At 39.7% G+C, this 23,540-nt stretch overlaps 1 protein-coding gene across 7 annotated transcripts in view; it reads right to left on the reverse strand.

Annotated features, from left to right (window-relative positions):
• Window positions 1–2,253: 2,253 nt before the first annotated feature.
• Window positions 2,254–23,540, reverse strand: part of FBXW11 (F-box and WD repeat domain containing 11) — a 123,253-nt gene continuing 101,966 nt past the window's right edge. For 6 of the 7 annotated variants that reach the window (XM_035014242.1, XM_035014217.1, XM_035014226.1 and 3 more), the window contains 7 exons: window positions 20,357–20,475; window positions 19,083–19,332; window positions 16,285–16,403; window positions 13,606–13,716; window positions 12,619–12,697; window positions 11,373–11,558; window positions 2,254–4,838 (listed from right to left, as the gene is read on the reverse strand). In XM_035014242.1, the coding sequence (XP_034870133.1) occupies window positions 11,397–11,558; window positions 12,619–12,697; window positions 13,606–13,716; window positions 16,285–16,403; window positions 19,083–19,332; window positions 20,357–20,475 (840 nt within the window). In that variant the 3' untranslated portion in view covers window positions 2,254–4,838; window positions 11,373–11,396. Of the gene's footprint in view, window positions 4,839–10,518; window positions 10,765–11,372; window positions 11,559–12,618; window positions 12,698–13,605; window positions 13,717–16,284; window positions 16,404–19,082; window positions 19,333–20,356; window positions 20,476–23,540 lie in introns of those variants that run through there. The other variant, XM_035014207.1, reaches the window with a different exon arrangement.

Here is a 23,540-nt window from a genome sequence, read left to right on the forward strand (position 1 = left end):
ATTTTTAAACACTGGATTAGGATTTCAGCGCATTTCGTGTGTGGGGTCCATCACCCCATCTTTGGGCAGATAAGCACCTGAAGATAGCCATGTACGCAGTCATCCCACATCCAAGTTTGAGTGTTTATGAGGTCTTAGACCCAGCTTTCAGCAACAAAAAGCAGGATCTTGGAGGTCTTGGAGCTCCCAGAATTTCCTCCAGCTGGAAGACCAAGTCGATCCTGGGCCCCAAGCCTGCCTTGCCGTAACGTGAATTCAGTCCCAGCACAAGATCAGGCAGCTGGTCTAAACACTCACAATGGGATTGGAGACGGTGGCTGCCAGCTCTTGGCTCCTTCCCCCTCCTCCTCTTGCCTTTTCAAACCCCTCCCTTGTTTGGTCATTTTTCCTAAAGAAACATGTATTGAGACATTCTGTGTGCTGGTCACTTTGTCACAAGGCATACCATTCAATTTGTCCCTTTTCTCTGGAATCTCTTCTATTCTCCAAGTGTTCAGTTAGACACAATATTTCAAGAGGTCACTACTAGAAATGCTTAACATCATGTTGGTTCAGGGATAGCAAACTGGTGCTCCAGTGATTGAATTTAAGAAGTCTCCCCCCACAAAAAAAAGTTGCCAACTTTTATAAATTGGGTCTCTACATAAACTGGATTTTCAGTTTTTCTTAAAAATTTAGACCTGGCATTACTGGGTCTGCATTCCTGCAAGCCAACAGATCATCCAGAGCTGGGGCATGTGCCCTCCTGGACTTGAGCTAGTGACACCTTCTTTTATACATGGAGAAGCTAAGACCCCAAAGGGGGTATTGCCACACAGCTAATTAGTAACAGGATTATTAGCCAGATGGTCCAACTTCCTTCCTCCTTATTAACTAGAAAACCAACAGGCTGAAATGGCAAAGCACCACTCTATCCTCTGATTATATATCCAAAGAGTTCTACAAAACCTCTCTTAGAATCTCCATAATCGATACGGGATGCATTTCTAGCTGTGAATTTCTTGCATTAACACCTCACCTGTTGGGGAAGAAAGAAACTATCATTTACTGAACACCAACTCTGTGAGGGTCGGAGGCGACCGGAGAGCTTAAGACCACCTGACACCTGAGGTCCTTCCCGCTCTGCAGCAGTGTTTGGGCTCAACATCTGTTCATCATGATGAGCCCAAAATCCCAGTGGTTTTTCACACTCAGCACAGGCAGGGATAGAGAGAGCTGTGAAAGATGATAGTCGCTATAGGAAAAGGCAAGAAACAACCTAAACTCCACCTCAAGGAACTTGGTACATAAATTATGGTAACCACTATTACACAGTCACGCCCACGAAGGAGGCAGAATCACATGCACGGACACGGAGGGATCTCCTTATGAATAGATGAAAAAGCAAAGCGCGGCACCGCACGTATAGCATGCTTCCGCTGCCGTTAGAAGGGGTGGGGTGGGGTGTGTACGTGTATAACATACACATGGATACATACACATAGCCTGCTATACACAGACTATTACTCACTGTCGAAGGATATACAAAAAACTGGATGATGATGAGTGGGGGACTGAAGGTCAAGGGTGAAAGTATCACTTTTTAGTCTTATGGCTTACAAAGAGGTTCTCTTAACCATATGCGTATTACTTATTTTTAAAACATTTACGAGAAAAACGGGTGGAGGCAACACTGTATAGAAGTACTCTCATCCCCAAGGTCCACGTTACCAATTTGGTGGACTCATGGGGGGAGAGCCAGTTACTGGGAAACCTCTGCCACTACTCGGGACTTCGGGGCAGAACCCTGCACACGCAAATGGCATTCCTCCCGCTAGAGTCCTCAACCGGTGACGTGCGCATCTGCGAGCGTGGGAAACGGACGATCCCACGTCCGCCGCTCACAGGGGGCAGGCAGCAAGGGCACTTCTCACACCGCCACCTGCTCCTTCGGGACCCAGAGGATCCACTCACCCTCAGAGCCACTCGGGACACCAAAGGGGCCCCCTTCCTATTTTTCCAGTAACCCGGGAAGCAGTTAAGAACTTATGGGAAGCTAGCTCCCAGGTCCGGAGGTGAAAGCGAGCTTTCAGCGAAACACCCCCAGGCAGGCGCTGACATTCTCGCACACAAACCCCCCAAGAGCCAGAAAGCAGTCTGCTTTCAACTCCACTTTACAGAGCAGATGATTTTTTAGAACTACCAACCTTAATGGTACGTCAGTGAATTACTGAAAGAACGTAACAGTTTTTTGAAAAATTTCTTAACAGAGCATCAGAGTATTGCAACACTTTATTAAGAGTATTGGCTTTGAATTAGTAGCTGAAGTAACAATTGCATGAAGCCAGATTAGGTGTACTGCATAATACTCATACTTGATTTATTGACATTACTTAGCAATTTATTGGACAAAAGTCAAACTTTTTGTTTTTTATTAAGCACATTCCACAGTACAAAGCTGTCATGAATAATATCTGTACAATTTAACAGTTTCCATAGCTGTTCAGACACAAATTTATTTCAAACAGATAATTGGCAAACATAATTAATTACAAGTTAGAATTAGACTATCCCAGTGCTTTAAAACATTAATATAGCAGTAATTTACAGTTGCTCAATTATGGTTAGCAAAATAAAGTCCAGGGTACGGCTGGGAATTACTACTATAATCCCAGAAAGTCAGAATTCCTTGGGTGCCAAAGTCCCCTGCTATAATTTAGTAGGCACAATTCAAAGGTTGTGTGCATATTCGAAGGCCATGATCTCCCAAGGAACAAGAACTTCTATATTAAACATGCAAAAACAACAACAAAAAGTCCATTCGTTCAGAAGAATTGCCTCCTCCCCCCGCCCCTCCCGCACCCCTGGGCTCTCCTAACCAGTTTGATATAAAGCTGTCATGTGGAGAGTGGTAAAAGTTAACTCACTTCCACAACCACTGTCAAGCTTACAACATCTACCTCACAAATAGAGATTTCCTTATTTTTTTTTTTTTTTTTTACACTTGGAGACTCAACTGCTCAAAAATAGAAATTAATTTGGTACCATGTGGGAGGGAAGGATGTATTTTTAGAAAAGGAAAAAGAAAAACTAAAAAGCCAAGCCAACCCAAGAAACAAATCACATACACACACATTGATCCCCACACCGTTCTCAATGCAAAGGACAAAACAGAGCCCAGGGCCCTTCCCTTTAGTAGTAGAGTGTGCTTCCACGGGAAGAGGTTTAGTCAACAGGAGGTTCTTATTGGTCCTTGGAAATGTTACTGACATTCCTTAATCTTTGGAAACAATGGCAAGGGGCAAATCAGAACCTAATACTGAACAAGGGAAAAGGAGTGCCAACCGAATGCCAAAGTCCTTTCCGTGCACGGTCAGCGTGATAGTGCCATCCACACATTCGGGCTGCAGAGCACTTGGGAGTTTGGAAAACCTGCCAGGGCCACAGCAGCAGGTGACACCAGAGATGACGGGAATGGGATTCATGAGCTTGAAGCTTTGCACCACATAGGAGTACCCTTCCACTGGAGATGGGCCTCTGAACCAACCTGACCTGGTGTAACGGGCTCCAACATTATGAGCAGGCCTTGTTAACACCCTGGTGAGGATGCGACATCCATGCTAGGATGCATGCATTCCAGAGCCACGAAACCCAGTCAATAGGGCCTTCTTGTTCCTCCCTTTCCAGGGTTACTAATGCACAGAATAATGATCTTTGACAGTAAAGTCAAATGAATACCATGGGAAGTGACCACTAGTACTCAGGAGTATTTATGACGAAAAGAAAAACAAAAAAATTTTAAGGTACCTCTCTATTATATATGCTACACAACGAATAAAACATTTTGTGTTAAACTTTAGAAATTACATTTTAAAACAAGATTCCCATTAAAAACACACACACCACACACATACACACAAAATGACAATGACAAAATAAAAATATCATATGAATACTGCAGGAAGGGTCCTAGGTAATCCACATCAACCCTGGTATCAGGTTCTTGAGCCCAGCCCATGGCTAAGTGCGAACACACTCTGTATTAGTGTCTCAGGCACAGGGGCCCTGACTCCAGCAACCTTGAGGTTAAACTGTTATGTACATTATATCTACATGCGGATACAGTATTTTAAATTAGGAGGCAAGCACACGTGTAAAAGTGTTACTCTACCAAATATCAGGAGATGGCTGGGGTACAGACAGAATAGTTAATAAAAGAAAAGAGCTATATTACCTGTTGGGAGATAATATAACCTGGCTTATAGTTCTTTAAATTAAAAGAAATTGGTACAGAAAGGAAGTATAATCCAAAAAATATTACTAAAACAATCCAGAGAAATTTTTCCATTGTCCAACATGTTCCTAATACAGGTCAGAATTCATAATGACTTGGACGGTCAAAAGGAGAATGCTAACTTCTGAAAAGGAAAGCCCTGGACATTCTGGGTAGGTGTTTGGCACCCAAAATTTCACCAAAGAAGAATGCTGTTTCTTAATATCAGACCAAAGTGCAAAGCAATATAAATTAGAGGCCAGTCTTCTCTTGATGGTCGATTTACTTCTGTAAAACAGACTGTACGTTCCTTTTATATGAACAATTTACATTTGAAGCATTAGATTTTTTTTTCACTGATGGGGGGAGGAAATGGGCTTCTGTTCTACTGGAAGTCGGTGAAGCTAAGGTATCCTTCTCAAAGTAGAGGCCGGAATCGGAGGTGAGAAATGTTGGTACTTGGAAGAGTTAGGCTGCTTTGCATCTACCCAGCGTCTAGAACCAATTCCAGCTTCTTAACTCAGCTGTGAAGAACTCCCTTAGGCATTTGGTAGCCATGTAGCCAGTAGTTCAAGACTAGGAAACCCTGGGAAAACAAAACAAAACAAAACAAAAAACAGAGGGAGTATGGATGGATATTCTGGTTAGACATGGAGATATACACCACAGTCCGTCCACATCCACACAGACATGTACTTGTGCACACATGACATGGTACTGAGTTTTAAATGTAATCAGCATCAAAAATAAAAGCTGCAAGTTGTTCTGAGTGTAGTACATACCAGGCATCATATTTATTTAAACCTTGCAACAATCTTATGAGGTAGAAACTATGATATCATTTGATGAGTAAGAGAATGAAGGCTCAGAGACACTTAGTTCAAAGCATTAGCCATTAGGGGACAGAGAGCGGACTCGAAGAGATGACTGACCCTATAACTTGTCAACTGTCAGTGCTTGCTAAACATTATGCATATAACAAAATATGCTTCATGTTAGATTTTATATTTAGTATTATCTTTTATGACATCCAGAGCCTACGAGGGCTGGTCTCGTATCTGCCTGAGAGCCCTCACCTATCACTGTAAAACAAAAATATGAAAAAGCTAGTAAATAAAGTATTCCTTCTAAATAGAATGCTAATCAGAAGTTACTTCTTTTTTAAATAAATCATTTATAAAAGGACAATATGGTGTAGAGGGAAAGACTACTGAACGTTACACATTGTTTTGACCATGACCTTGAGTCAGAAACACATTTTAGTAATAATCTCTACATTCATCTATGTAGATAAATATGTACACGCACACACGCACGCACATACCTAAACTTATCATTACTACATACAATGCAGGCTGACATTTTCTATTCTAAATTTCATCAAAACAAAGTCAAAATCCATTAAAATGACTTCACAGTCACTAATGGGTCACAATCCTTTCCAAACACAGCACTAAACCACTGGCCTAGAAGATTTAAAAGTTACCTTTATGTCTAAAATTCTCTGACAAAAAAAGAGAGAGGAGAGTGATTTTTTTAAAGCTTGTGTGTTTTTTTAAAGCAACTTCACGAAAAGGTTGTCAATTTTCATAAAGATCAAGAATCCTTCTCAATGAGTTCAAGAGACATTTAATTTCATTCACTGCTGTTTTCGCATGAAGGATCTTTAAGAGTATTATTTGTAAAATAGTAACGCCCACAGATAAGAAGCAGGCACTCTCAAACACTGCTGGTGGGAAAGTAAAATGACTTAACTCTTCTGGAGAGTAATGTGACTCTGTGCATCCGAGTCTTTAAACATCTTACCTTTTAACCTAGACACTGCAGACATTTCTAGAATTTATCCAATGGTAACGAAAGCAAAGATTATGGGTGCCTGGGTGGCACAGTCAGTTGAGCAACCGACTGTTGGTTTTGGCTCAGGTCATGATCTCAGGGTTGTGAGATCGAGCCCCAAGTCGGGCTCCGTGCTCAACGAAGTCTGCTTGAGATTCTCTCTCCCTCTCCCTTTGCCCCTCTTGCTCATGGTCTCTCTCTCAAATAAAGAAAATAAATCTTAAAAAAAAAAGGCAAAGATTAAGCTAAAGAAATGGTCATGGCAATGTGTTTTATAACAGCTAAAAGCTGGGGGGCAATATACATACATAACAGGGCCTATGCAAACAACTGAATATTACCTTTGCCATTAGGAATGGTAATTTAAACAATACTGACATTATGGACATAGAAGAGTTTTGCAACAAATGAAAAAAAAAGTATTTTAAAAACATGTACATTTCTCAGCCATAATTTTAAGAAGCCTGAAAGGACATATACGAGGAAATTAACAATGGTAAGCCATGAGTAGGAGTTTATTTTCTTCTTTTGGCTTATCTACTTATTCTAATTTCCTAATAATGATCATATATTGTCTTGTAATAAAAAAGAGAGCTACTGTATATATGAGGCTCTTAGGAGTTAGTAATTTTTAAAAAATGACTCAGCAAATAAATCTATTGCTAAATTTCCTGACACAGAAATACTCTTACCTTATATTTTAGGGTTGAATATTTTACTGCAAGGTTAAATCATCATTAGGGTAGTGTTTCTTATTATGCATAAATCTTACAGTATCACATGGTAATAATTTTTTTCATGTTACAATAAATGAAAAGAATTTGGAAAAGAGCAGTAAAATCTATAGAGCTGACTGCCAAGGTTGTCAAAAGTAATTCACTTTGAAGAAACAAACACATTTGAGGTTTCATTGTTTGTGCTGCTTAAAGAGCAGATAAGATTTTTCCATTGATTTATAATTGTGGATCATAACAAGGGCAGTTGTTCTGAGATTCCCAAAAAGGGGGCAGGAGGAAGGCCTAGAAGAAGTAACACCAGTTTCCCTTCCACCACAGCCAATGAGAGAAACACCACTGGCGATCATTATTTCATTTCTCAACCAAAGAAATCTTGTTTCAGGGCACTTAAAAGTAATATATAAAAGTTATCCAATTTGTGGAAGTTTACTATGTTCTAAATTTCATCTATTAAATATGCCAGAGAGGGGAAACATACTATGGATGTCTTGGATTTTATCACGTGCCTCTCAAAACAGAGTATAAAGACAAAAAACACGTATCAAAAATACAAAAGAGTTATGCTTAAGTTGTTCTCGGATACACCTATTCCCCTGAACCTATCCATTATTCCAGAAGCTCAGCTATAGCTGCAGTTGGCCATGTCCTATTTTATGTGCTTCCCTTATGTGGAAAAATAAAAGCAGAGGCAGGATGCAGCTAAACCAATATGCAGATGAAAACGTATAGTTTAAGAAAGAAAAAGAATGAAGTTTAACAGAAGATGTGCAAGGCTTCTACACTAAAACCTGCAAAATACTACCTAAGAGAAACTGAAGACCTAAATAATAGAGAGATATACCATGTTCATGGATTGGAAGACTCAACATTTGTTAAGGTGTGAATTCTCCCCCAAAATGATATAATTCAATGAAGTCTTAATTATAATCCCAGCAGTCCTCTTCACAGATTTTGACAATCTAATTCAAAACTGAATGTGAAAACCTAAATAACCTAGAATAGTCAAAACAATTTTTTTAAGTTGGAAGATTATTATACACTATGGTATTGGCGAAAGGACAGCCACATAAATCATGGACTTAGAATATTCTGAGTCCAGAAATTGACCTACAAATAAGGGGTCAAATGATTTTTGGACAAAAGTGCTAAAGCAAATTCTATGGGAAAAGGAATCAAATAGTGCTGAACAACTAGACAGCTATTAAAAAAAAAAAAAAAAAAAAGACCAATGACGTTCTCATCTCACACCATACACAAAAATTAACTCTAACTGGATCAAAGATACGCTGGTCCAAATAGTAATCACTACCTCCATGTAGCTATTTAAATTTAAAGTTAAGTAAGGTATAATTAAATACAATTAAACCTTCAATTAAGTTCAATTAAAATATAATTTGAAATTTAATTCCTAAGTCACACTGGCCACATTTCAAGAGCTCAATAGCCCCAAATAGCTACTGACTACCAGAGTGAACAGTGCAGCTATAGAAAATACACAGTCATCTAGTGACAGAAAGCAGGTCAATGTTTGCTAAGGCTGGGAGGGGTCAGGCTTTGACTACAAAGATGACAGAAGTGAACTTTTAGGGGTGATAGAAATGTTCTTACCTTGATTGTGGAGGGAGTTTCAGGGATTATACACATTTGTAAAAACTCATCAAACGGTACACTTTAAATGAGTACAATTTTTACACAAATCGTACCTCAATAAAATTGATTTAAAAAACAACAACAGGGGCAGGGCAGAGGGAGACCTGTACATCTAGGTACCTGTCTATGTAGGGAACCTATCTAGTACCCGACCCTGTCAGTTCAGATGACTTACTCCAATTTTTTACTGAGTTATATGTTTGCTGAAAATGACTGCAGGAATACACTATAGCTGTCACATGCTTATCTGTTTAAGGGCAAATTCTTATGTGGCCTAGGAGAAAAAACACAAATAGGTCATTTTGGCCCCGGGTGTCACCTGCCCAACAAACATCAATAAACACTTAACAATACACTTATGCACTCTACTGAACACTGGAGTTCCACAATAAAAGGAGCTCCTCAGCCTTGGGAAGGAGACAGGCATACAAACTATTTCGGTATCAAATAATAAATTAAGTCAGATGAAGTACAGGGGCAAAGGTGGGGGTGTCTAAAAGCCATAATAACACACACAAGGGGAGGGATACGGTAGAGCTCTGCACTATTATAATGTAATTAGAGAAAGAGAATTCAGTCTGGTTGCCACTCTAGGTTTTTGGAAGGGAGTAATGGGAGACTGGGACACGGGAAGGGTGGATAGTGAGGACAGAAGGTAACAGCTAGACGTTGAAACTCCTGTCAGCTAAATGAAGTAGTTGAACCTCAATCCTGAAGACAACAGGAAGCCAGTAAGGCAGAGGATGGCAGGGGCAGGGCTTAAGAAGATCCTCACTGAGAGCAGAACGGAGAGTTGGAGAGGGAAAAGAAAGACCAGAAGGGAAATCAGTTTTCATTTGGGTCCATTCCTCCTTCCCTGTATTTTCCTTAGGATTTCTGGGAAGGGAGGTTGAAGTGGGGAGGAGCAATCATTCAAGAGATCCTTGTCTTCTTCCTCTGTAGTTCCCTATAGTATCTATTTTAAGACTCGATTCAATAAATGTAATATTTCTGCCATAAGGGTTTTTCAGCTTATGAAGAATCTATCCAGAGAGAAAGCAGCAAGCAGATGGTCACTATCATGAGAGATGGTATGAACACACTTGGGACCAGGGACAGCACCTATATATGTGGCTTACATGTCATTACTGCTCACCTCCTACACCCAGGCAGACATTGACAACCCGTCACAGCACCTATCCCTTTGGGGTCCATAGAGGGTCCCAGAATTCTTTCAAAGGCAGTACACCAGCCAGGCACGGCTGATCAAACTCAGCCAGCATGAAGAAAAAGCTTATTTGCCATTCCTGATGCAGACCCTTGGTTTATCACTAATAGATGGCACAGGGGCAAGACCGGAGGTCAGCAAACTTTTCCTCAAAGAGCTATATAATAAATATTTTAGACGCTGCAAGCCATGTCGTCTCTGTGGCATCTATTCATCTCTGCCAATGAAGTATGAAAATGGCCAGAGGCAATATATGTAAACAAATGAGCATGGCTATTATAATAAAACTTTTTTTTTTTTAAAGATGTTGTTTATTTATTTGACAGAGAGAGAGATAACGAGAGTAGGAACACAGCAGGGGGAGTGGGAGAGGAAGAAGCAGGCTTCCCGCCGAGCAGGGAGCCTGATGCGGGTGAGCTGAAGGCAGACGCTTAACGACTGAGCCACCCAGGTGTCCCTATAATAAAACTTTATTTATGGACACTAGAATTTGAATTTCACATAATTTTCATGTGTAATGAAATAGTATTCTTCTTTTAATTTTTTTCAATTATTTCAAAGTGTAAAAAGCTGTTCTTAGCTTGCTTCGGTAGGGGAATAAAATCAGGCAGTGGAACAAATTTGGCCTCTGGCTGTAGTCAGCTTACCCTTGGGTAAGACAAACTTCCTGGACATCTGTGTTTTCGGTCTTAAGAGTCTTAAGAAATATTAGAAACAATGGTAACTTGGTGATCTAGGAACCCTATCTTTTCATCAAAAAGAATCTCACAATTCTGCACATAAACTTCCTTTACACTTTTAATATTTAATGGATGGGAAAATATATAATGATAAAGAGCCACTAAGTATTAAGTAACATTTTAAAATAAATATGAATTTTATTAATCAGTCTTTACATACATATATACACAGTAATACAGATAAGTACAAACGTATTTAGTCCATCTGCAAAGTTTAACATGCACAGAATTTATTGGCCCCTTGCAAAATTTTCAGAGTTGGAAATACTGCTCCAGATGAACAGGGCCATCGGTTCCCAGGACACAGCCAAGTAAGGCTTCTCATCCTCTAGGTTGGACACCCTTAGTAATCAAAACATGCCATCATCAATGGTTACAATGGCTCTAAGTTTTCCTGTAACCAGAGCAAAGGGCTCTGCTTCCAGGGTACCTGTTGTGTCTAATGGATGAAGAACGGGTTTTAGGGCCTTTCTCAACAAACAGCTTTCTTTGATCCCTTTTCTAGTGAACAGTGGTGGTGGGTGGATTATAACAGGGGCAGAGGGAGAATTTTGAGTGTTCGGTTGATGGTGATTTTTTTCTTTTCAAATAAAAGAACTGAAAAACAGGAAAGAGAAAAAGGAGATTCCTACACCCTTAAACAGAATTTGAATGACTTTACCTGCGTTAAATTGATATGACCTAGGAAACCATTTAGGAAAACAGTTTTAAAAAACAGGAATCACATTGTCTGCCAGTGTGAAAACCCCCAATATGCAGGATTCCAGTTTCAACCTTATTTCAATGTGACTATAAAGATCTAGCCTGATACTGGAACTCTGCAAAGCTGAGGCAGGTAATAAACACTAACTAACCACCTCGGTTCCTACCAACGGGGAACCCAAATCACAATGCTGCCCCAAAGGGAAGGTGAATTCAACGAGCAAGATTAAACACGGGGAGGTACTCACCTGAAACGGGTAAAGTGCAGACTGTTATCTGGAGATGTAAGTGTATGTTCTGGAGGGAGAACGGGTCTCGTTCTGGGCACTGGGAGGCACATTTAAGAAATCCCAAATCAAAATAGTGTCATCGTGGGAGCTGCTGATGATCTGAAATTCATCAAACTGCAGCCGAAACACACGTCCAGAATGTTCCTGTGAAATGTAACAAACTGATGAGTAAAATGAGACCTTTACAATCCCTCAGATCTCACTATCAGTGACCTGGCACAGGCTGAAAATGCAGCTACTTATCCATGCTTCCTAAATAATGTTCCAGAGTTTACTGAGCTTTGTCCTTCACCCCAGGAGCAAATACTTTGGCTTTTCCTCCTAAGCTTTTTCTTTGAATTAATCTTTGTATTTGAGATCCTGGCTCATTAATATGTCAAAGAAGAAAAACTATGTGATCGCTTCACCAAGGATCTTGGAAAGGTAAACAACAATATTAAATACCCATGCTTGATACACTGTAAAAAGCAAAGCCAGAAGGATAATGTTTTTAACATTACCAAGAACATCTATCTGAACCACAGCCAAAATCAAAATTAATGGTGAAACAGAAGCATTCTCATTAAAATCAAGAAGAAAACAAGAATGGCCCTAACCATAGTTCTGCATGTTCTAATCACTGCAAGAAGCAAAGAAACCAAAATCAAAGGTAAAGCTACTGAAAATAAGAACAATCTATCAGTATTTTCAAACAACTGTCTCCTCATCAATGGAACAAAACCAACCTATTAGAAATAATGAGCCTGCCAAAGTTGCTAAAGCAAGATTAACATATAAAAATAAAATATTTTTATATGCCAAGGCAATAATCCAGACAATATAGACTGAGGGGAAATTCCATCATAATAATACAAACATGTGCTGTATTATAAAAATATAATGTAACCAGATACCCACAATTAAGAAATCTCCCAAATCTATAGGAAGGAAATATTTTGTGCTCTATGAAGAAACCAATCCACCTACAAATGAGGATGCCTGCTTTCACATTTTAAGTTGTATTAATGCTCCTTAGGAAAGAGCTCACTGTAATGTAAATGTCAAATATTCTCTGATTTTGGCTAAACAAAATGAACAAAACGGTGCATTTCTCTGAAGGCACACTGTGAGATACACAGCTTTCTTGTGATACACCTAGGCAGGGCTATCTGCAGGTAGCCATCCTCCAGCGCAAGAACCGCTCTCATTTCAATAGATTACATACCACCAATGTGCGCAAACACAAAGTGCTTGCTGGGGCCCGAGGGTCCAGAGCAGCTTGCAAGTCCCAGACTTTAATTTTCCTAGAAAAGAAAAGGAAATTGCAATTAGTAGAAAAGTTACTATTTTATGTACTATCAAGCACTACCTTTGACAGAAAGGAGTACATCTGAACTGCTACTAGAAAAGCGAATGGAGAACATGCTTATGTTTTTACAAGTTATTTAAACCAACAACACTTGATTTGGGAAAAAATTAAGGACCTCCACATTCTCAGAATTGCTGAAACTGTGAAGAAATATTTTTTCAGGGAGACAAGAAAACAACTTCAGGCTAATCTAAATTCAGTTCCTGACTTGATAATCTATGTCACCAAATTCATTAATCAGGGGGCTCTCTGGGGCTGAGTAGGTGCTGCTGACAGAAGCTAGGGCTCTCCATGAAATTCCAGGGATACCTTTCTTCAAACTAAGCAAATGCTCTAAGTTAATAATAGGACCATAAACAGACCAACTAGTCCATCTGTGAAGTATACATAAGGTCACCTTGAAAGGTTTACAGTTGCCATTTGCTCATTTAAAGTCATGAGGCTTTTTAAAGAGTATTTGTTCAATTAAACAAACGGGGAAAGGAAATGTATCACTGAACACACACACACACACACACACACACAGCTGGCTTAATTAATAGGGCTAAGGCTAAGAACTGAATTCCTGCACAACCTAAGCTACTCCCCAAATCTACAATAATGGTTAAAAGTGTAAGCATAGGAGTTACAGAGGCTCTGCTACTGGAGGACTTGGGGCAAGACCAGTCATCTTTCTGGGCCTGAGTGGCCTCACTTGACCAGGCAGTGTAGTAACATCTGCCATCCGTCACCACAGGAAGGATCTAACACAGAACTGGCACATACATAGCTGCTGAATGTACAGCGCTCGTTTTCCCTCTAGATACAGTGACAGCAGTGCATTTAAAAATCTGAAATACATACCCATCATAGGCCCCACTGACAATCCTCTTGTTATCAAACCGGATGCATCGGACCAATTCTTCATGTCCCTCTAGGACTCTTAAACAGGCACCACATTCGATATCCCATAGCCTTGGAAGTAAAACAGATCTCTGTGAAACAACTTCCCACACATGATTCACACTATCCTTGAGTTCCTTGTATCTGTTCCATACGTGATTTTCACTCTCCTGGACTTCTTTGTTTCTATCTCACTCCCAGTCCATGCTATCCACGTAGAAAGATATGTATGTACATTTATACCATTTGTATATTTTAAAGCACTAATTTGGGGGGCAGCTGGCTGGCTCAGTTGGAAGAGCATGTGACTCTTGATCTCAGGGTCATGAGCTTGAGCCCCACAGTGGGTGTAGAAATTACTTCAATAAAAAAAAAAAAAAAACACAAAAAACACTAATTTGGGTAGAAGCCTTACTTCTCATTGTATTTCCTTATTCAGTTTTTTTAATCACATGCATGTATTACTATTTAAATAAGATCAACGAATAAGAAACTTCAATTAAATTTAGTTCCTAGGCATTCTCTTGATGTCTGAATTGATGAAACCATGTAGCCAAATGGTATAACAAGGACTTTTCTGGGGGAGGCACAGATTACAGGCAGTAAAGAAGAAAAGGCATGTATGTGTGTGGGTCAGGGGAGGATATAAGATGTATAGCCAGGGAGGTTAGGCTTCCACCCCAGGCACTTCTGGCCTGGAATCCATGAGGCCCGTTGAAGTTAGAAGCAGTGCACCAGCATGGTGGCCCTTCTCTCCTGATGAGGCTTAGGGACACCCCTTCTAGATAATCCTGCATACTAGGGTTGTCCAGTTTTTGAGGTCACAATGGGAGCCTCTCATTAGGTACAAGAAGTGTCTCAGAAATATAAACCCGTAGGGGGCGCCTGGGTGGCTCAGTCGTTAAGCGCCTGCCTTCGGCTCAGGTCATGATCCCAGGGTCCTGGGATCAAGCCCTTCATCGGGCTCCCTGCTCGGTGGGAAGCCTGCTTCTCCCTCTCCCACTTCCCCTGCTTGTGATCCCTCTGTCAAATAAATAAATAAAATCTTTAAAAAAAAAAAAAGAAATATAAACCCACAGACTACATCCAGCCTTTTTCTTGGTATCTGATTTATATACAATAATTCTGAAAACTGAGATTTTTACATTTTTCTATTACTGATTTTTCTACATTGTCTGCCAAAAGAAATCACAGCAAACCAACATTTAGAAAACAAAGTTAGCAAACTAATTCTGTAACAACCTTTTCTTAGCCTCTCTACCAGTAGCTCTTACCATCCACCCCGTGAGTATTTGAGCACAGCCAGCCTCAGCAAATCCTCTCATCAGTGCCAGTGATGATGGCTTCTCTAATCTACTGTGAACAGAGCCATTCAGCAGTGCCACTGACTCCAAAGTGGCCCCCTCTATAAACTATAAAGGAATATACATTACTACTCTGTAAAACCTCAGAGAGTCCGGTGAGAAAATTAAGGACTATCTACTACTGAAATAGTTAAGTAATACAAAGTGCGAAGATTCAGGTTCTCACATGACTTGCAGAATACCTTAAACCTTAAAATGATAAAAGAAAACTCACAGCAGTTTTAGCTCTATTGTTGTGGTTTCATTCCCTCCTTCCTTCTTTTAAAAATTATCTTGAGGGGCGCCTGGGTGGCTCAGTTGGTTAAGCGACTGCCTTCGGCTCAGGTCATGATCCTGGAGTCCCTGGATCGAGTCCCGCATCAGGCTCCCTGCTCAGCAGGGAGCCTGCTTCTCCCTCTGAACCTCCCCCCTCTCATGTGCTCTCTCTCTCTCATTCTCTCTGTCTCAAATAAATAAATAAAATCTTTAAAAAAAAAAAATTGTCTTGAATCCAATCTTTATTTTACCCAAACATTAAACAATTTGGTTATAAAAAAGCTACTGGCATATGTTAGGACAATGGGAAAATGACTAAAGATTGATGAATAGATATTTAAGAGAAGTTCTTTTTTTTTTTTTTAAGATTTTATTTATTTATTTTGACAGAGAGACACAGAGAGGGAGGGAACACAAGCAGGGGGAGTGGGAGAGGGAGAAGCAGGCTTCCCGTGGAGCAGGGAGCCCGATGTGGGGCTCGATCCCAGGACCCTGGGATCACGACCAGAGCCGAAGGCAGATGCTTAACAACTGAGCCACCCAGGCGCCCCTAAGGGAAGTTCTTAATAAATAAAATGTTTAAGGATAGTCATATTTATTAGAAAGCAAGGTCACTGAGTGCTGGAAGGAAAAAAGGGAGATAAAATACAAGACAAAACAAGAGTGGAGATTCTGTAGCACAGTCTCTGCACGAGACAGATAAATAAAGTACACTCCTCCCAGCTGTTAGTGAGGGAGACAGGAGCTATAAGTAAGGGAAAGTTGAGAATCAGGCTAGAGCGTCCTCTGTTCTGAGGGTTTCTGGTATTAAGGGATCTTGGGTGGAGCTGATGTTTAAAACATGTGTACTGGGGGAATCAGTTTACCCGCTTCAGTATGCAGAGCCAAACAGATTAATAAAAGTTTTTCTTATTTGAAGTATCCCCAAAGGCTCGGAGTCCTTCAAACCTCGGGACTGGGAGAGGAGTCAAAAATATGGCAAAAATCGGCCTGCCCTGTCAGCACACCAACTTCTACCCACCTTATGGTATTATCTGATGATCCGCTAACAACCAGCCGATCCCTGTACTGGAGACAGGCAATGCCTCGCTTGTGCCCATTCAGAGTACGAACAAATTCACAGGTACTCGTGCTCCAGACCTGTAGAACAGATTAGCAATATTTTAAGAAAATGCAGAAAAGTCCCCTCACAACACACCTTTTAAAAAAAAAATCAGAGCCTCTAAGAATGACCAAAATACTTGACTATGAAATATGGTTCAGAGGCTGGGGGACAGATTGGCCAGCATATAGTTTTCTTGGCTGTGGAGTGATAAAACAGGAATGAAACACAGAGGGAAGCTGTGAAGTCTCCAAACCTTGAGATATTCACAAAGAGAACATCTCCTGGATGGTTCAGACATTCACTTGCCTAGAAGGAAGAGTGTGGGCCAGATTTTATGTTTTCATGCCAGCTGACATGTCAAATCCAATGTAACTGATGTGAAAAAGTTTCACCTTTCACATCCTCCTCTTTTCCAGCATAGTTTCTTGAACAGCTCCATTTGTTTTGACACATCACTCCTAATATTATGTATGTGGAATAAATAATCCCTCTTTTGTGAAACCATCTGCAAGACTTAGATGTTCACAGACACACTTAATATATTACAAGCCAAATAAGGAGATGCAAAGCAACCAAAGTGCCCTGAATTACTTTACCAGCTGCATTTGTAGTTGAAGAAGATAACTAGATATCCACATGCAAAAGAATGAAGTTGGACCCCTAACTCACACGATACACAAAAATTTAATTCAGAATGGATCAAAGGGCTAGATGTGAGAGCTGAAACTATGAAACTCTCAGAAGAAAACACAGGAGTAAATCTTTGTGCTCCTGGATTAGGCAATGGTTTCTTAGACATGACAACAAAAGCACAAGCAAAATACAAAAAACTGATAAACTGGACTTCATCAAAATGAAAGTCATCTGTGCTTCAAAGAACACCATCAAGAAAGTGAAAAGAGAACTCACAGGATAGAAGAGAATATTTGCAAATCATTTACCTGATAAGGGACTTGTAACCAGAACATACAAATAACTTTTACAACTAAACGATAAAAAAAAAATCCAATTTTTTAAGTGAAAGATTTAAATAGCTGTTTCTCCAAAGAAGATATAAAAATGGCCAAGAAGCACTGGAAAGATGCTCAATATAATTAGTCACTGGGGAAATGGAAACCAAAACCAGAGATACCACCGCACAATTACTAGGATGGTGGTAATAAAAAAGACAGACAATAACAGGTGCTGGCAAGGATATGGAGAAACTCTCCAGGTTGATATTATGCATCAGCTATTTTGTAAAAAGGCCCGAACCCTCATGACTTCCAGGCAGTGATCTCGTTCCAATTGGTGTGACTGAGCGGTGAGTCAATGACTGCATACAAACCCTACTTGTCCAGCTTCCAGACCACTGAATCTAAAGTTTGATGCTACCTTTGTGATTTGTGGGGCTAGGAACTAGACACCAGAATGCTAACTCGTGCTGCTTACAAAAAGGTTTTTTGAGCCAAATCCAAACATTCACACATTGCTGGTGGGATTTTAAAATGGTTTAGCCACTTTGGAAAGAAGTTTGGCAGTTCCTCAAAATGTTAGACCCAGAATTACCTTCAAGAGAACTGAAAATTTATGTCCGTGCAAAAACTTGTACACAAATGCTTATGGCAGCACTATCCATAACAAATAAAAAGTGCAAACCACCAAAATGTTCATCAACTGATGAGTGGACAAATGGAACGTGGTACATCCACAATGGAATTTCATTCAGTCATTAGAACGAGAATGACGTACTAATACATGCTACAATGTTCATGGATGAACCGTGAAAACACTACACTAAGTGCAAGAAGCCAGACAGAAAAGGCCACATATCATATAATTACATTTATATGAAATGTCTAGCAGGGGCAAGTCCATGGACAAAAAGTAGATTAGTGACTGCCAGGGACCAGGAGAAGAGAATGGGGGTTGACTGTCAATAGGTATGAGGTCTTTACAGAGGGCAATGAAAACGTTCTCAAACTAGTGATGGCTGACACTGTGACTATACTAAATGCCACTGGATCACAGGCTTTAAATGGTGAATCTAATGGTATGTGAATTATATCTCAATAGAGTTGTTATAAAAACAGAACTAAAATTTAAAAAATATGGATACGGCTATCAGTGCATTTACCACATCCTATGAATCACCCTAGACTACAACTGTTTGTCTCATGCCTGCCACCCACCACACGCTGAGCTTCTTGAAGGCAGGAATGTGTCTTATTCATTATCGTATCTGCAGCATCCAGCCCAGGGTCTATGGCATGGCAGGTTCTCAAAATTAAGTGAATAATGAATAAATCAAATCTCAGCTCTGCCACTAACTCACTATGTGGTCAGCCCAGTTCTTCACTCTCTGAGCCCCCTCTGTAAAATGGAGGCAATACCTACCTCAGCAGAGTGCTGGAAAAGATGGAGTGACATAGAAATGAAAATCTCCTAGCACACAGCACATACTCCACACGTTAGTTCTCTTCCCCTTAAAAATGTGATCAACAGTGTCATTTCATGCAATAGAGGGCCGCTCTGTATCCTGGACCCATGACCCTTTCCTCCTATCTTGCCTATGATTCCAGAAGCATGGAGAATGGGATTGCCTCAAGGGATCAAGCACAAATGGAGGAGAATAAAGATCTTGCCAGGTACCAGGTTGGTAAAAGCCACCTCTACTTTCTCTGTGTTCTAATAGGGACAGGAGTAAGCAGAGTTATGACTGAAAACACACTCACTTTGATGGTTCTGTCACCAGAGGCAGACACGATGTATTTATCATCAAAGTCTACCACATTGACAGCAGCGCGGTGGCCAACCAGGACACGGCGTAAAGTGATATCGGTGGCAGAAGCCATGTCCCACACAGCAATGGAGCGGTCCTTGGAACAGGTCACCATCAGTCCATTGCTGAAGCGTAAGTGCAGTACAGCCTCATTGTGGTGGATCAATGTGTTCAAAACTTCACCCGTGTTCACATCCCAGACTCTAGATGAGAACAGAAAAGCCCAATGCGTTATTGTTAAAACAACCAGGAAAAGAGTCCAGCGTCTGTACCCTGGGCCCATTCTTAGCAGGAGGCTGGGGAGGTGTAAGCTTCACTTGTATTTGATGACTGGGATCTGACACCTAAGATCATGCTTAAAAGGAGCCCCCAGAAGCAATTATTCGATTTGCTGAGAAGTACTGAGAGGGTTTCAAAAAAGGAAGGCCAATCCTGGCTCTGCCCAGGTTTAGGTTAATTTAATGTTAGGTATTCAGGGACAATGCCTGTAAGCTTGTGTTGAGGACAACAAAAATGATTCTTCAAGTAGGTGGTCTCTGCAGGGAGTCTGAGATGACAGGGGGAAGGCGGCTTGGCAGCTGGGGAATTGAGGACAGTTCCCAAGCTTAAGGTTCTTCTTGACCTTTGACAGGCCTCTGAGTCTATTTATCCACTGCAAACTAGAGACTATAAGTCATGACATCTCATCAATTTCCACACTCATCTATTTACCCAACTGTTTTATGGACAAAGCCAGTATCCCTACTGCTTCATCCACGACATACAGGGTTCTCAGGGGCAGCCCTTTCATGCCATAGCTTTTCTGTAAACCCAATCTCCCAAGAGGATAAGTTCACACAGAGCAAAGGAGGAAAGACGCAGGCTTATATGGCAAAAGTAGGCCTAAAAGCACCGAGTCCGAGAAAGGATACTAAGCATGCTGGTGACTTTTTCAAATGTCTGGAGCATGGTCTCCCAGGAAAAAGCTAGCCTAACACTAGGTAATGTGCTTTTATACAAAAAGTACACTGCCATCTCTGTAACATACAGCAACAGGAATAGGACCTACTTAACAAAAGTAGGTCTTTCCAGCCTACTTTGTTCAAATAAACCTACATCTAAAGTGGTTTTGAAAATACAGCATACAAAAACATATACAAAGTATGTGTGTGCTTATCCCAGAAAAGGGTGCAATCTCAGTCTTCTCAAAGATATGTAAGTTCAGACCAGTGAAGCCAAATCACTCACCTCACTGTAGAGTCTGAAGAACCAGTCACAATGACACGTTCATCATACTGGAGACAAAGGACAGAGCCAGTGTGTCCTGTTAACACTTTCAAACATTCCAAGCTGGTTTTATCCCAAATCTATTGAGACAAGATCAACCACAAACAGTGATTTAGTATATCACATTCTGATAAATGTGTTTGTCTCTGAACCATAAAATAAAACAGACCTGTGTTATAGTAAATAAGAGCAGTTAAACTTCAAACAGGTGGAAAATGACAAAAAGGAAGAGGCCATACTGAATAATTTCCAAAATAGATGTACTATTTTGCTTACTTTGTGCCTCTAACGATCATACTCATTATACTTTACAGCCTTATAAAGGGAATTTTTAAACTCTGAAAAGAGTTGGCTCACCCTCTGGAAAACAATGTGACAGTATCTATTAGGAGCCTTTAAAAATGCATACCCCTAACCCATTATGTTTATTGACAAAAATTTTAAAATAAAAAATGTTTGACATTTCAGAAAAATTTCAAACTAAACTATGAAAAGTTTTTAATGAGAGAACAGAATGCTTTATTACAGTAATGGTTTTTAAAAACCAGAATAAAAGCCATCTATATAGTGACATAACCAATATGCATATTTAAAAAAGGAAAAATAGAGAAGAAAATGTTAATAATAGTTGGTTTTGTTCTCTGAGTGCTCTTTTTCTCCCTTTTGATCTTTCCAATATTTTCCAAGTTTTCAATACTGTCCCTATATAATGGGGGATGGGAAATCATTTTCTTTTAAAGATTGGATTGTTAAAAATAGATTGTGTGGACCTGTTTCTTCCCTTGTAAAATAATACTATCATGATTTACAGCATCCCTCAAATTTACTGCAAATAGCCAAGATATAACAAGTGCTACAGACATTTAACCATCTTTCTACAAAAGCAAGACCTATTAGAACAGGTTATTTTGAAAGAGTGATTAGTAGGGCGCCTGGGTGGCTCAGTCTGTTGAGCATCCAACTCTTGGTATCAGCTCAGGTCTTGACCTCAGGATAGTGGGTCTGAGCCCCACATTGGGCTTCATGCCCAGTGTAAAGCCTACTTTAAAAAAAATCTTTTTTGAAAAAGTGATTAGTGATCCAGGATTGGTACAGAATGAAGTACAAAAGGTTTCCAACCACTGGTCTAGATGATCTCTCTAAAACACACATATGCTCTACTGTTTATGTCATAAATCAAATGCATGCCTATTTTAAATTAAACATGGTATGCCTCTATAAATAGAATTCTTTAGAAACACATCCACTGTAAATGAAATGTAAGCCCATGGCCAGCCTACACTTTGACAAGGTCCTTACAAACCATTTTTATCTATTCCTTAAAGATAGTTCCCCAAATTATTATTAATTACATTAATTAACCTGTGGCCACAGATTATCAGGGCTATCAGGAAGTATGACATAAAAATAGAGTTCTGTGGTCAAATATGTTTTGGAAGTCGGGAAACACTGGATGTCTCTACTGCAGACCTTCTCAGAGCCTTTCTATGCTACTCTATCCTGTGAATTTCTATGAAGGAGGTTCAGTGCGCAGTCAATTTGAGGACAGACCAACAGAAATTACCCAGAAAAGACGGGGAGGGGGAAAGATTGGAGAAAATGTAAGACAATATCAAAAGATCTAGCGTTTATGTAATTAGAGTCTCAGAAGGAGACAGAAAGAAAATGGTGCAGAAAAAATATGTGAAAAAATAATGGACAAAGACTTTTGAAATTTGGTGAATGAAAGACATAAATTTATAGATTAAAAAAGCTCCATGAAAGACTTCCTAGATATGACATCAAAAGCATAATCCATAAAAGAAAAAAATGCTACATGACACTTCATCAAAATAAAAATCTTCTGCTCTGTGAAAGATATCAAGAAAATGAAAACACAAGACTGGAAGAAAATACTTGCAAAACATACCTAAAAAAAAAGACTTGTATCCAGAATATGTAAAGAACTCTCTAAGTTCAATAATACGAAAACAAAGAACCCATTTTAAAAATGGACAAAAGATCTGAATAGATACTTCACCAACAAATATACAGATGGGAAATAAGCACAAGAAAAGATGCATGTTATCATCAACCATTGGGGAAATGTAAATTTAAACCAAAAGGAGGTGTGTCTACATACCTATTAGAATGGCAAATATCAAAGGAAAAAAAATTGAGAATACCAAGGGCTGCCAAAGTTGCATAAAAAGGGGAACGCTCATTCATTATTGATAGGAACATAAAATTTGAAACCCAGCTTGGCCATTTCTTAGCAGGAAATACATACACTTACCATGAGTCAGTAATGCCACTCCTACGTTTTTATTCAAGTGAACTGAAAACCTATATTCTCACCAAAACTTGCATACATATTTAAAGTGGTTTTATTCATAATTGTGAAAACTGGAAACATGGATGTCCTTCAACAGGCAGATGGACAAACACGTTGAGGTACACCCATAAAGTGGATTACCACTTGGCGACAAAAAGGAATCAACTATTGCTAAATGACGACTCTCAAATGCACCATGCTAAGTATAAGAAGCCAGACTCAAAAAGTGAGTCCATTTTTATAGGATAGTCTCTAAAACGCAAAATTATATGGGCAGGAAAAAAAATATCTTAAAAAAAGGCCAGCGCCAAGGGGGAAGAATTAAACACAAAGGGGCTGAATAAGGGAACTCTGGGGGATAATGGAACTGTTTTATATCTTGATTTTTGTTACGGTCACACAATTTTTTGTGCTTGTCAAAACTCATAAAACTTTACACCAAAAAGAGCGAATTTTCCTGTATGCAAATTATAACTTCAAAAAAAAGTTAAAAAAAAAAAACATGATGTTTTCTTAAATATGAGAAAATAAGCTACAAACAGTATAAAACAAAATCTGTCAGATCAGCTGCCAGACATTAAACACAGAGAAATGATCCAGTTTATCTACTATCTATTGAAAAGTGAATTAAAACATACAAATATAAATTGCTCTATCATTCTTTTGTGTTATCATCTGAACACTTGTCAGCACCCATAAAGGGTAATGACTTTGATTTACAGGCAAATTAGCAACACTTCCACCAGCTAGCAAAGTCAGCAAGAGACCTGTGATACTGAGATATTTTCAATGTGCACCTAAACACAGAATACAGAATGTGAATGTGCTTAG

This window comes from Mirounga leonina, unplaced genomic scaffold, assembly GCF_011800145.1.
Source record: "Mirounga leonina isolate KUSES-001 unplaced genomic scaffold, KU_Mleo_1.0 Mir_104, whole genome shotgun sequence".
In the NCBI taxonomy this organism is placed as follows: domain Eukaryota; kingdom Metazoa; phylum Chordata; class Mammalia; order Carnivora; family Phocidae; genus Mirounga; species Mirounga leonina.